Source organism: Pelodiscus sinensis, chromosome 3, assembly GCF_049634645.1.
Source record: "Pelodiscus sinensis isolate JC-2024 chromosome 3, ASM4963464v1, whole genome shotgun sequence".
Lineage (NCBI taxonomy): Eukaryota > Metazoa > Chordata > Testudines > Trionychidae > Pelodiscus > Pelodiscus sinensis.
This window is the reverse complement of record NC_134713.1, coordinates 8,272,224-8,286,650: the sequence shown is the minus strand read 5'-3', so window position 1 is coordinate 8,286,650 and position 14,427 is coordinate 8,272,224. Positions and strand designations below refer to the sequence as shown.

At 50.9% G+C, this 14,427-nt stretch overlaps 1 protein-coding gene across 1 annotated transcript in view; it reads right to left on the bottom strand.

Moving 5' to 3' along the window:
- TRAM2 (translocation associated membrane protein 2) overlaps window positions 1-3,028 on the bottom strand; it is a 54,849-nt gene extending 51,821 nt beyond the window's left edge. The window contains exon 1 of the mRNA XM_006137043.4: window positions 2,829-3,028. Within this exon, the coding sequence (XP_006137105.2) occupies window positions 2,829-2,948 (120 nt within the window). The 5' untranslated portion in view covers window positions 2,949-3,028. The remainder of the gene's footprint in view (window positions 1-2,828) is intronic.
- Between the last annotated feature and the right edge of the window lie 11,399 nt (window positions 3,029-14,427).

Here is a 14,427-nt window from a genome sequence, read left to right as displayed (position 1 = left end):
TAAGTTAAGGAAATGGATTTTCCCCTTCTCCGATTTGCTGGGGAAAAGTCTGCCCCCCCCCTTCCGTCTCATCTCTATTTACGCTGAAACGTGGCACTCGGCTGGGAGGTGGGAGAGGCAGGGTGCTATCAGACACAGGCAGTTCAGAAACACCCCCCCCCCAGGTACCAGGCTGGCCAGACTCCACCTCTGGAGCAAGCCTGAAGGGCTGAGTTGTTCCTCAGCCCCTTCCCTGTCCCGTCTCCTCCCCTGAAAGAGGAGAGGAAAGAGAGGAGAAAGCTGGGAAGGGGGGGGGGGGGGCGGGAGAGCTCCACATTCCTGACATTTCTGTGCAAAGCGCTGGGGCTGCAAGAAATCTTCTCTCTTCCCTAGGCACAGGCAGGGAGGAAGAGCCCTGGTGTCAGGCTTGGGAGAGGCGAAAAGTTTTGCTGCTTCTCCCTACCAGGGGTCGGACTGCTATCAAATGTGCAGGGGGGAGGAGGTTGATAAATAACTCCCCTCCCCAAGCTGCACTCACAGGGGTTGGTGGAGGGGGAGATGCCCGAAGGCTGGGGAGACGGGCACTAGGACAGTGTGGCCTGGCAAAAGGAGGTGTTGGTGTCCTGACAGTAGCCTTGCCTAACGGGCCAGATTCTCCCAGAATTGTGCCTGTTTGAGGGAGCTGTCCTGGATATCCAACAGGGTGGCTCCAAACACTGGCCAGCTGGCCATGCCTAACGCACTCAGGACCATCCGCCGGGTTGCAGGGTCTTTGTACCTAAGAGATGGCAGCCCTAGTCCATGGGTATAGAGAAGGGGCAGCCAGCCCACCATGAGCAGCCCTTCCCAGGCAAAGGGACAGGGCAGACACGCTCCACCCACACTGCCCTTCCCCCAGCAGGCAAAGCTGTTTTTTTCTTCTTTAAATGAACTGTATTTATAGAAATGTTTCCATTTCCTTTTAAAAATCCTCACTCTGATCTGGATTTACATATGCCTCTGCAGAGTTTGCACCCCAAACACTGCAACAGGGTGCTGGCACCCCAGAATCCAGAGAGGAAAAGGGGGCTGTAAAGAAATGCAGAAGGAAGGAGTCCAAGCTGCAGGAAACTCAGAGGAAGCTGCGTGAATGGCCAAGAGTGGATTTTTATATGTAATCAAAGGTACCAGCAGTAACCTAGCTAAGGGATTTTTTTTTTTTAAGGATTTTTAATCTGATCCCTGTGACAGAGCCCAGAACTTAATGGAGGGGGAAAATCTAGATAAACGTAACACCCCAAGATCAACAGCCTATCCAGGATGGAAGTACCACAGGTCACAGATGGCCAGGAGCAGTCGGTTTCTCAGTTATGCACCTCACCTTTGCATCCACAGCCACAATGGGCCTGAAAGAGGGGGGAATCCAGGAGCCCTGGATCAGGCTAGACACTAGATTGCCACAGACTTGCCATCACCACTGCTAGCAGCCGCTCAGAGGTCTCCCAGCCAAGGAATGACCTAGTCCACCCGGCTTAGCTAGGGAGGTGTCAGGATCACTGCCACCCCTCCCGCTAACCACAGCATGACACGATACTGCAGGAGTCTCCTGCCCAACCCCAAACTGTGTGATCCCCTCCCCGCCAATCACACCTTCCCTGCCTTAAAGCCACCCCTCTTCTCCGCAGGCCACACACAACGGAGCAGATTGGGAAGAACTCCTCCTCGCTTATCAGCTTCCCTAACTTCTGGGGCACAAACCAATGGCATCTGATGGCTCATTCCCAAACCCCAGGGAAAGCAGAGCCAGCTGACCCCCTCCCCGAAACTCTGGCAAAGGCAGACACTCCCCCAACACTTGTCCCTGCATCCTCCACTAGAAGAGTGCAAGGCAATCATCATGCTAGCTCAGAGACTGAGGTATGCCACTCTGCCAACCTCCTGGCACAGCAGTATTATCCTACCATGGCCAGAGGTCCCACGAGGACCGCCACGCCCTGACAGTGGCTAGTCAGTGTCCCCCGAGACCCACCTACACTCAGCCAGACCCAGGGAAGGCAGCAGTTAGAGGCCAGAGAGAAATCTTGTCCCTGGTGGGCACTGGTCCGGGTGTGAAAGGGGCTGGAGGGAAGGAGACTGCAAACCAGAGGAGCAGACGGAGACAGCACTAGGGAAGGGGAAGGATGTACGGGGGAGACTGGAAGTTGGGGAGCCCAAGTTGTTGGTGTGGACAGAGAGTGGGGAAGCAGCTGAGAGTGTGGAAGAGGGGAAAAGAAGCTGGGGGGGGGGGAGAAGGGAGGGTGATGACTGCATATGGGGGTGGGAGAGGACAGGAAAAATGGGAAGGATCCCTGGCAAATGAAAGGGGGAAGGAAATGAAATGCAGTGTTGGGGGAGTGACACTAACCCACAAAGGGGGGGGGGAGGATGGTGGGCGCCTCAGAGCACTGCGTTCCCCTAGATAGGCACAGTGGGGATAGTGCCAGAGTGGGAGGTTCACTGGGGCTCCTTCCCCAGGTGGGGGTCACCTTCTCACCTTCTTCCCCATACACGCCTTGCCAGGGCACACTCTCTCCAGGGGGGCAGGCTGGCGCCTGCTTCCACTGGCGAGGGAAGGATCCCCCGGAGACTTCCACAAGGCTGGTGGGAAGGAGTTACGCTGGGACTCCAACTCCAACCTCGGGGTGCATTGCACGGGGGGGGGCTGCAGAGGGGCCCCCCAAAGGGCGGAGGGCAGTACAGTCCATTGGAGGGGGTGCAGCAGGGCAGTGCTCCACCCCCCAGGAGTGCATCTGCGGGAAGGGGCGCAGCAGGGTGCACAGGCTCGGGGTGCAATGGGGTGCAATGTGCAATGGGGGGCCCCGAGCTCTCACCTCGAACATGAGCGCGATGAGCACGCACAGCACCAGGCAGAAGCCGATGTCCGCGTGGTTGTGGATCAGGAACTCCTGGCTGAAGAGCGGGTGGCTCTTGGCCCGCCGGCGGAAGGCCATGGCCGGAGCGGAGCGCCCGCCGCTGCCTCCGCCCAGCGCCGCAAACTTCTGCCGGCCCGGAGCCCGGACAACTTCGGCAGCGCCTGCGCCGGCCGACCGCCCCCGCCCGCTTAACCCGTCCCTGCCCGGCTCCCCGCAGCCGGCTCCTGGCTCCCCCCTGCCGCGCTATCGCCTCCCCCCGCCCCTTCTCGGCGTCTCCCTCGCTGTCCTGTTCAACACCACCCCACCCAGCTCCCTCTGGACAGGCGGGGAAACTGAGGCACGGAGCAGCCGGCAAAGGGGGTGGGGGGTAAGCGCTGGGAACAGAACCAAGGTCTCCAGCGTTGTAAACTAGCGCTGTAGCCCCTAGGCTGTACTGCCTCCTAAACCCTATTTCCCCTCCCTCCTAAGCCTTCTTTATACTGACTCCCGAAGTCTTTGAAATACACCGTACCAACTTCTGCAGCCCTTGCTCATGGAGGCTCGGTCACTTACTGAAGGCAGCCCATTCTGAACGTCTTTCAGACTCCGGGATTCAAAATGCTTCACAAGTTACACACAGAGCAGCACGCAAATGCAGCTGCTTCTGGGGTGGAGAGCAGCAGCCAGGCAGAAAGAGGACAAGCGAGAATAAGGACTCTTCAGTGAAGTACCCTAGGCTCATACATCTCCCTTCTTTTTTATTGATGGCACGCTCCCAAAGTCTGAGGCACTTTCCAAACACTGGAGACAGGCCTCTGTCTAAAGGTCTTGTCTAAGGACAGACTGACAAGCTGACAGGTTAGGGGAGAGGATCAACAATAGGCAATTTACATACAAGTTAAGTCAGTTCACTATAATCTGCAAGGCAAAAGCGCATCTTTGAAAGCAAAAGTTTCAGAGGTAGCCATGTTGATCTGTACTTGGAAAAAAAACTTTAAAAACAACAAATAGTCCTCCAGCACCTTAGAGACTAACAAAACATGTAGATGGCATCAGGAGCTTTTGTGGGCACCACCCACTTCTTCAGATGACTGGAATTATTGAGTGGTGCCCATGAAAAGTCATGATACCATCTACATGTTTTGTTAGTCTCTAAAGTGCTGCAAGACTATTTGTTGTTTTTTTAAGTTTTTCCAGTTACAGAGTAACTTGGCTGCCCCTCTGAAATTCTTTGAAAGCAGCGGTTCTCAATCCCCAAGTTTCACCTGACTTACAAAGTCAGACATAAAAATACAAATGTGTCCCCAGTATTAGGCTACGTCTACACTGGCACCTTTTTCCGGAAATGCTTAAAATGGAACAGTTTTCCGTTATACGTATTTCTGGAAAAAGAGCGTCTACATCGTCATTTTCGGGATCGGGGCTTTTTTGCAGAAAAGACTACTGGGCTGTCTACACTGGCCCTTTTCCGGAACAGTTTTCTGGAAAAAGGACTTTTGCCCAAGTGGGATCAGCATAGTTTTTCTGGAAAAGCAGCTGATTTCTTACAGTAGATTGTCAGTGCTTTTCCGGAAATTCAAGGGGCCAGTGTAGACAGCTCGCAGCTTATTCCAGAAAAGCGGCTGCTTTTCCGGAATAAGTGGCCCAGTGTAGACACAGCCCCCCTGAAAAAATCCTTACTTTCTCATTTTGCCTGTATGACATTTTAGTTTGTACCGACTTCACTATTGCTTTCTATGTAGCCTGCTGTAAACCTAGGCAAATATTTAGATGAATTAAAGATCTTTGGGAGACCTTTGCATACCCCCAAGGGTACACATATCCCCTGGTTGAGAACCCCAGTTTAAGAGGAACTTGAGTGTGGACAGGGCGGGACCTTGCAGATGAGCTTGAAGTCATGCTGTCATTGGAGAGATCTGTAGAAGTCTCAGAGGGGTAGCTGTGTTAGTCTGTAACTTTAAAAACAAGGAGTAGTCTTGTGGCACCTTAAAGACTTAACAATATACATATATACAGAGAGAGAGTATCATGAGCTTTCATGGACAAAACTCACTTCTTTGGATGAGCTCATGATATCATATATATTTTTGTTAGTCTCTAAGGTGCCAGAGAGCTGGAAGAGACCTCAGAAGGTCATCAGGTCCAATCCCTTGCCCAAAGCAGGACCAACCCCAACTAAATCAACTCAGACAGGCCTTTGTCGAACCTCTAGGGATGGAGGTTCCACCTCTTCCCTAGGGAACCCATTCCAGTGCTTCACCACCCTCCTAGTGAAATAGTTTTTCCTAATATCCAACCTACACCTCCCCCACTGCAATTTGAGACCATTGCTCCTCAGTCACTTCTGAGAACAGTATTTCTCTGTCCTCTTTGGAACCTCCCTTCAGGTAGTAGTTAAAGGCTGCTGTCAAATCCCCCCTCACTCTTCTCTTCTGCAGACTAAAGCCCAAATCCCTCAGCCTCTCCTCATAAGTCATGTGCTCCAGCCCCCTCATCATTTTGGTTGCCCTCTGCTAGACCCTCTCCAATGTGTCCACATCCTTTCTGTAGTGGGGGGCCCAGAACTGGATACAATACTCCAGATGTGGCCTCACCAGAACTGAATAAAGAGGAATAATCACTTCTCTAGATCTGCTGGCAATGCTCCTCCTAATGCAACCTAATATGCCATTAGCCTTCTTGGCTACAAGGACACACTGTTGACTCATATCCAGCTTCTCATCCATTGTAATCCCCAGGTCCTTTTCTGCCGAACTGCTGCTTAGCCACTATCTGTAGAACAGTGGCATTTCAAACTTTTTGGCCTGCGGCCCATCCTGCCCAACACAAACCTTTCCACGGACGACCAGCTAACCACCCATGATGACAAAATGGGTGCAGGATGGGGTTGGGGTGCAGGGTGTGGCTGGGAGTTGGGTGCAGGAGTGAAATGAGGGTGATGATCTGTGCAGGAGGTAGGGTGCAGGAGCAGGCTAAGGTTGGGGAGTTTGGGTGGGAGGTTGGGTGCAGGAGGGTGCTTGAGGTGGGGGTCTAGCCAGGATCCTGCCCAATGGGAGCAGCGGGGAAAGCCTCCAGGTGTGCAGTTTCCTGTGCTGGCATTTCCCCAGCTGGGGGTGGGTTGGGGAGGGGAGAGGGAGTGACAGCATATGGAGCCACTTCCTCCCCCTGCGAGCTGGATCTGGCCCATGAGGCTTGGGGCTTCCCCACCCTCACTTGCAGTGGGAAGCCAACTTTGCAGGGGTGTGTGTGCAGGGCTGCAGTGCCAGCACAGGCTTCCTGCTGTGTGGGAGGGGAGGAGTAAGCTCTGAGCCCACAGCCCACCTGCAAGATTGTCCTGGACCACCCTTTGAGAACCACTGCTGTAGAAGACAGAGATGACTACAAGTAGAAAAGCTGACAATACACAGAGACTTTGTTTTCAAGGTGTTATCTCACAGACCTATACATTAAAACACACTGGGTCAAATCCTCGGCAGGTGTGAGCTAGCATCACTTCATTGGCTTTAGTGGAGCTATGCCGATTGACACCAGCGGAGGGTCTGGTCCCGTCTGTCCCAGGACAGTTAGAAGGATGAAGGACTGACAGCTCCAGCCCGTTTGAAGGAGCTGCACTGTTTCAAACTGGCCACTTGGAGCTCTAAGAGTCACTCCAGCCAGACACAGCTCGGGGAATAGATTCCTGGCCTTAAGTTCCAATCAAGTAGGGCACGTCTACACTGCACGGCTATTTCGGAATACCAGAAAAAATGGGTTTGCTATTTCACCATCCTGGTAATCCTCGTTGCACGAGGATTAAGGGATGGCTTGAAATAGCACATTAGATACGCTGGAGGGCAGCGATAGGGTCCAGAGTGACCTGGACAGATTAGAGGATTGAGCCAAAAGAAATCTGATGAGGTTCAGCAAGGACAAGTGTAGAGTCCTGCACTTGGGACGGAAGAATCCCAAGCATTGCTGCAGGCTGGGGACTGAATGGCTAAGTAGCAGTTCTGCAGAAAAGGACCTGGGGATTACAGTGGATGAGAAGCTGGATATGAGTCAACAGTGTGTCCTTGTAGCCAAGAAGGCTAATGGCATATTAGGTTGCATTAGGAGAAGCATTGCCAGCAGATTCAGAGAAGTGATTATTCCCTTTTATTTGGCTCCGGTGAGGCCACATTTGGAGTACTGCATCCAGATCTGGGTCCCCGCTATAGAAAGGTTGTGGACGCATTGGAGAGGGTCCAGCAGAGGGCGACCCGAATGATTAAGAGGCTGGAGCGCAGGACCTATGAGGAGAGGCTGAGGGATTTGGGTTTGTTTAGTCTGCAGAAGAGAAGAGTGAGGGGGGATTTGAGAGCAGCCTTCAACTTCCTGAAGGGAGGTTCCAAAGAGGATGGAGAGAGGCTGTTCTCAGTGGTGACAGATGGCAGAAAAAGGTGCAACGGTCTCAAGTTACAGTGGGGGAGGTCTAGGTTGGATATTAGGAAAAACTATTTCCCTAGGAGGGTGGGGAAGCACTGGGATGGGTTCTCTAGGGAGGTGGTGGAATCTCCATCCCTAGAGGTTTTTAAGTCTCGGCTTGACAAAGCCCTGACTGGGTTGATTTGGTCCTGCCTTGGGCAGGCGGCTGGACTTGATGACCTCCTGAGGTCTCTTCCAGCTCTATGATTCTATGATTTTGAAAATTGGTGCTGTGTAGATGTGGTGCCAAATTTCAAAATAAGCTATTTCGAAATAGGTTTGAGATAAGATTGCATGTATATTATTTCAAGTTTAGGGTGCCGTGTAGACTCACCCATAGGCAACCCTCTTAGGAAGGTCCTGAGTAACTGGTGCCACTGTGTGCACTTTCTCCTACACAAAACCCCTAGGCTACGTCTACACTGGCATGATTTTCCGGAAATGCTTAAAACGGAACAGTTTTCCATTATAAGTATTTCCGGAAAAAGCGCGTCTACATTGGCAGGATGCTTTTCTGGAAAAGCACTTTTTCCGGAAAAGCATCTGTGCCAATGTAGATGCGCTTTTCCGCAAAAAAGCCCCGATCGTCATTTTCGCGATCGGGGCTTTTTTGCGGAAAAGAAATCTGTGCTGTCTACACTGGCCCTTTTCCAGAACAGTTTTCCAGAAAAGGACTTTTGCCCGAACGGGAGCAGCATAGTTTTTCCGGAAAAGCACTGATGATTTTACAGTAGATCGTCAGTGCTTTTCCGGAAATTCAAGGGGCCAGTGTAGACAGCTGGCAAGTTATTTTGGAAAAGCAGCTGATTTTCCGGAATAAGTGGCCAGTGTAGACACAGCCCTAGTGTTGTTTAGACCACTAGATGCTGCTCAGAGTAAACAACTGAGAAAAGCAAAACTTCTTTCACTAAGGCCTGGTCTACACCTAAAACTTAGGTCAATCTAGCTACCTTGCTCAGGGTGCTGAAAAGTGTCATGCCCAACATAACCCCCTCTGTAGACTCAATGAGATTGACAGAAGAATTCTTAGCTCAAGCTGGTTACTGCCTTTCCAGGGGATAGATTTTCTACAGCGAGGGATAAACCTTTTGTCACGATGCATGTCTGCACTACAGCAGCATAGCTACAATACTGCTCAGAGCCTGATCTTAAGAGCCAAATGCGAAGCCCGCTGAAGTCAATGGGAATCTTTCCATTGACGGTAGTGGGCTTTGGATCAAGAGCTAACCTCTGACATCTGACTTAGTAACAAAGGCTTGAGCTCCAGGTACACTAGTCAGACAGGAGGTGATAGGTTGATATGCCTCGACTCAGTAGGAAGGAGAAACTAGGGAAGCACAAGTGCTGAGAAAGACCAGACTAAAGGGATCCTCGGAACTAGCGTAGGACTTGGGAGACCTGTATTCAAGTCTGTTCTCTGCCACAGACTTCCTGTGTGACACTGGACAAGTCACTTAGCTGCAGTGGGCCTCAGTTCCCCATCTGTTAAATGGGGGAAATTGCAATTCCCTTCTTCTACTTGTAGGTGTTCTACAGTAGAGACGGTGAGGTGCTCAGATACTATGGGAATGAGGATCACCTGGGTACCTTAAGTAGACAGCAGTGAATTAAACATGTGACCTGGTAAAAGATCCCTGGCTACATGGGATGGGGCTACATGCTCACAAGCATCACACCGTGAAGCAGACAGTTGATGGTTCCTTCCTGATCAGCTCCTGCTTGGCCACACCCAAGCCACTGTGTTCTATTCTGTATCACTATGTGTTACCTGGGCTGTGTTAGTGCCTAGTAGCCCCATGCAGGCATGCAATCCACACAGGGCTGTCCAAACAGCCAGGAAGATGCAGTTCCCTTGCCAGAAAGGTAGTGACAGATTGGACATTGCTTAGAAAAGAGAGAGGAAAAAATGGAGGCGGCTGGAGAGACCAATGTAGGAGGTAAGTCTAAACAATAAAATAATGTGTCGAGGTGACTGCTAACGGAGGGGCTGGAGGCCACTCTATTCTGAAGGATGCCACCATCACAGGAGGAGAGGAACTGGTAGGTCAGACCCTAAGGGTTGTAATGGGGGGAGGGGGGTTAAATTAACAAAGGGGGGGTGTCTAGAGCGGGTATCAGGAAAACATGTATAAAACCTAGAGCAGGGGAAACAAGCGGGAATATTTTTTCATGACACACACAATAAACCTGTGGAACTCATAGCCATGGGATAATGGGACTGAACCCAGTTATATTTTTGGCTAAAAAGAACTTGAGTTCATGGAAGATCAATCCAGCAATATCCATGAGCCACGATAATCAGGGATGTAACTTCATGCTTGGGATGGCCCTAAACCTCTGACTACCAGAAGATGGGAGAGGAAGACAGGGGGTGGACCATTCTAATATTGCTTGGTTTTGTACATTTTCCCTGAAGCATCTGGCACTGGCAGAGTCAGGATAATGGGCTACATGGACCCATTAATGCAGCCCTTATTTCTTCTCTCATCCATCCAAGACAGGCTGACGAGAGTCCGAGAACAGGCCGTCAGATACACCCTAATTGTTAGTGTCCCAGATTCACAGGAGAAGCCACAGGCACCTGGCTGGAGGGACTGATTTTCTAATCATTGACATCTGCAGAACAAGACCGACTCTCCCTAAGTCCACGGAGTTATGCTGGAATACATGAGAGGAGACTCAAGACCCAGATCCTGACCGGATCTGAGATGCCTCAACTCAGGTTTGTTTCCCAGGATCAGGCCTATGATTAGGGGCCATCGCTGATGTTTTGCTCTCAGCCTGGGGATAGGAACTGGAGTGTGGGCGGAAAGGACTCGCAGGGGAGTCAGCCGGCGAATCAGCTGCACTGTTAGAGTCAGCATTCCTGGGCTATGGCGTGTGAGCCAGACCCTATATGGAGCTGGGCAGAGTTTGCTGTTTAAAAGAAAAGCCGTTGCGGTGGGTTTTCTTTCCAACGGCCAAAAACATTAAACTTTTTTTTTTAAAAGTGGAATGAAACTGCCGCCAAGAAACCAGAGGGCTGTTATTCGCTCACTGTTACAAGGTTGGGGAAAGCATAGAAGGGAGCAAATGAACGTGAATCAGACTCAGGACTATTCAGAAACCTAAGACAATCCAGGCCAGTCCTATGGACACGTGTCCTCCTTGCTATGGAGTGGAAGCTGCTTAGAGTGAACTTGCATATGGTGACGCTCTGTTCTAGCTAGAGGTGAGCCCAGGAAAACCCCCCAGCTCTGCCCAGACATTGGGAGTACTCAGCAATATGCATATGAATGACAGAGCTAGCTGAAAAACACCAATCAGTGTTCCTGGGAAAGACCGAAAAAATTGCAGCTTTTCTGTTTTCACGAAAATTCCTCGGATCATTTTTTGGTTGATAAAAATCAAGCCCCTTAATAAACACTGATTTTTGAAATCTGTTTTTCCGAAACTGAAAAGGTGTTCGAACATTGGCACACCAGACCAAGGCTTTTTCCCTAGCAGCACCAACTGTTGGGTCAGTCCAAGCACCCTCTGGAGTCACACCTTCATGGCACTGCATATAGGCCCCTCCCGACCGGCATCTTCTGTACCTTCTTGCTGGCTGGCTCCGACAGAGGGGTAGGTGGTTAAGGCTTGAAATGGACATGAGCAACACATCTTGAAGAACAACTGTTATGAAAGCCAGGTAACCGTCTTTTCTTCCTCCATGCTTGCTCGTATCGCCTTTAATTCCAAGCAGGTGACTCCCAAGCAGTCCCTAGCAGGAGTTTATGGATCTGCAGATTGAAGCACCAATCTGTCAAAGGTGGCATCGTGCCCAGCCTACTGAGTAATGGCCCAGCATGAGGTGAAGGTGTGGATTGACAACCATGTTGCAGCCCTGCAGAGCTCCTCTATTGGGACTTGTGCCAGGAATGTGGCTAAGAATGACCCTTGTGGTGGAACAGCGGTCAGTGCGGCGACTAATCCCTCTGCCAAGTCATAGTGTAACCCGCACACCTAGTGGGCATGGTTCACTGTCCTATATAGTGGCCCTTAGACCACTTACGGTGAGAGATAAGAATGAGTGAGCTCTACAGCCTAAGCTGCGAGCCAGCTGGTTTTGTAGCTCACCTAGTAGAGGTTCTTATACTAAGGTCCCAGGTTCAAATCCACCTGCAGGTGGTTACACTAGCATGCGCAGAATCAGGCTGTGATCCAGGATGAAATTCTTGGGAATGACACAGGTCCCCAAGACCTGTTCCTCCTGTCTGCTACTGAGGTAAAGATTTTCAAAATGGTTTTGTCCTTTCGATATAAAAAGCCAACGCCGGTCCAACATTCAGAGAATGGAGCTTGTGCTCCCAGCTGTTGGCACGTGGCTTAGGGTAGAAAACTGCAAGAAACGCATCCTGGTTCACGTGACATTATGAGGCTGCCTTTGGAGGAAAGGCTTGTTGAGGCAGTAGTGGGACTTTGTCCTTATAGAAAACCACGTAGGGAGGCTCAGATATCAGGACCTTAAATTCAGACCCTCTCCTGTCTGAAAATATCACTGCCAGGAATGCTACCTCCCACAAAAGGTAGAGGAGCAAGCCTGTCGCTAGGAGCTCAAAGGGGAGCTGCATTAGTCTCCAAAGCACCAGCTGACAGTCCCATGCAAGGATGGGTTGTTGTACATAGCCCCCCGGGTCAGTGCTGTGAGACTCCTAGCTGCCTCAAAAGTCTCTGGAGTGAAGTGGAGCTCCAAATCCTCTACATGGCCCTCCCTTGCAGGGGAAACTACAAGATGGCCCGGAGTTGACAGTGCTGTCTCAGGCTTAAAAGGCACTAAATGGCCTGGCCTTGCCTCCATTAATGCTCAGCCCCTCTCCGAGTGGGCGAGTGCCGCCCTCTCTCCCATTTCTTGTGCAGCGCTGGGGAGCAGAAACGGAGCTGAGTTGCTGCACTCCCTGCGGACTCGCCCCAGAGTCCTTCCTCAGTGCTGCAGCTCCCCTGGAGCGGTATGCCCCACGCCGAGGTGCTGGGAGCCGATTCCACCGGGCTCAGCACTGGACAAGGACGGAAGGCTGACTCCGTGAGAAGCAGCTTCCACCTGAACGCCCTTTCTTTTGTAGTTCTGGGACAAAACCCCTTTCAGTTCTTGCAATAGTCCGTTTGGGGGGATTTTCCCAGGTACTTTGAACAGGAGGGGTGCATCTAGACTGGCAAGATTTTGTGCAAAAACTTGCCAGCTGTCTACACTGGCCGCTTGAATTTGTGCAAGAGCACTGACGTTCTAATGTAAGAATTCAGTGCTTCTTGCACAAATACTTTGACGTTCCCGCTCAGAGATAAGCCCTCTTGTGCAAGAATATTTGCACAAGAGGGCCAGTGTAGACAGGCACCTTGATTTTTTGCGCAAGAAAGCCCGATGGCTAAAATGGCCATCGGAGCTTTCCTGGGCAAAAGCGCGTCTATACTGGGCACAGATGCTTTTGAGCAAAAGCACTTCTTGCGCAAAAGCACCCGTGCCAATCTTAGACGCTCTTTTGCGGAAATACTTTTAACGGAAACATTTTTCCGTTAAAAGTATTTCTGCAAAATCATGCCAGTCTAGATGCAGCTGAGATGCGTGTGGGGTAGGGACACTTTTGCACATAGGTTTTTGGCAAACCCCACAGTTTAAACCAGGGGTAGGGAACCTAAGGCCCAGGGACTAGACGCAGCCCTCAGCTTGCCTGGATCCAATCCTTGGGGCTTCCCCTAGCATTGGGGAGCCCGCACTGGCATTTTGGTGCCTCTGCTGTCCCCCCATGGGTCACACAAAATCTACTAGCCTGGCCCCCCCCCAGCTCTGGTGAGGGGAATGTGGGAAGGGTCTTTCTCAGTTCCAGAGAAAAGGACATGATAGTGTGGGGACACCCCCAAACACTACATTAAAACTGAGGTCTAGTCTACACTAACCCCCGCCATCGATCTAATCTGCTCTTCTCATCCTGATGGAATACCGGCATCCATGGGAAAGCGCTCGGATATCGATTTATCATGTCTGAGCAGATATAAATCGATGGCCAGTGGCTCGATTGCTCCAGCATAGTGAAGACAAGCCCTTATCCACCTATTCTAACTATGTATAGACGAGAAACAGGAGTGTCCACTAGGGGATTGCTTGCCAAAGCAAGAGAGAGATGCAGTTGCAAGGACCCTCACAGGCAGTAAAGAACTGCAGGGACAATAGGTTGGCAGCGCCCTATATGTGGCACTATAGAGGCATGACTCCAGGGGACAGTTGGACTGACCCGACAGGTACTGCCAGGGGAAAAAAAAAGTCTTCCAGCAACTGTGCATACGGCCTGCACATACCTACTTGGAGTAACATGAGCAAGCACTGGAAGAACCACCTTTGCTTTTTGGGGAGAGGGCCTCAGTCCGTCTCTGCTTTACTGGGCTAGAGAGGAGCAGAATGAAAGTGCCACATTGTTTAACTGAACTGAAATGCGCAAATCCCGTTTCTACAGAACCCCTGCTTATAGGGGAGCTGCCAGCTGGCGTGATGCGGGTTAGCCCCAGCTGTGGATCGGTTGTTTCCATAGAGTGGATTGCCAGTGTGTGTTGGGTAAGAGGATTCTACTGTACTGTCTCCTTGTTGAAAGTCCCAGCAGAGGACTCAGTGACTGGATAAGCCTGCAAAGGAGCGTCGGAAGGGCAGGAAGCGTAGGCTGTGCTGCCAGGCTATGTTAGAGACTGCAGGCTTCTTTCAGAAGAAGCTTTTCCGGAAGAGATCTTCCAAAAAAGAGCATCCACACTGCCAAAGCGCATTGAAAAAGTGATTTTTTTTTCAAAAGATAGCATCCACACTGAATGGACACTCTTTTGCATTTAAGCTGTGATTACTATGGATGGAATGGGCACCAGGGCACCTGTGCTTTTTCCTCTTTCCTCTCCTTTCAAAAGAACTCCTTTTCCCCATCAACACATGCCATTTTCCAAAAGAGCTCCTTTGCAAAAAGGCTCCTTCCTCGTAGAAAGAGGTTTACCAATGTCAGAAAAACCCTTCTGTTCTTTTGATTTTTTTTGGAAAGAATACGATTGCAGTGTGAATATAAGTGAAGTTTTTTCGGAAAAATGTTGCAGTGTAGACATACCCCTAGACTTGACCCCTGGCCTCCTCCCCCCTCTTCAGCCCCAG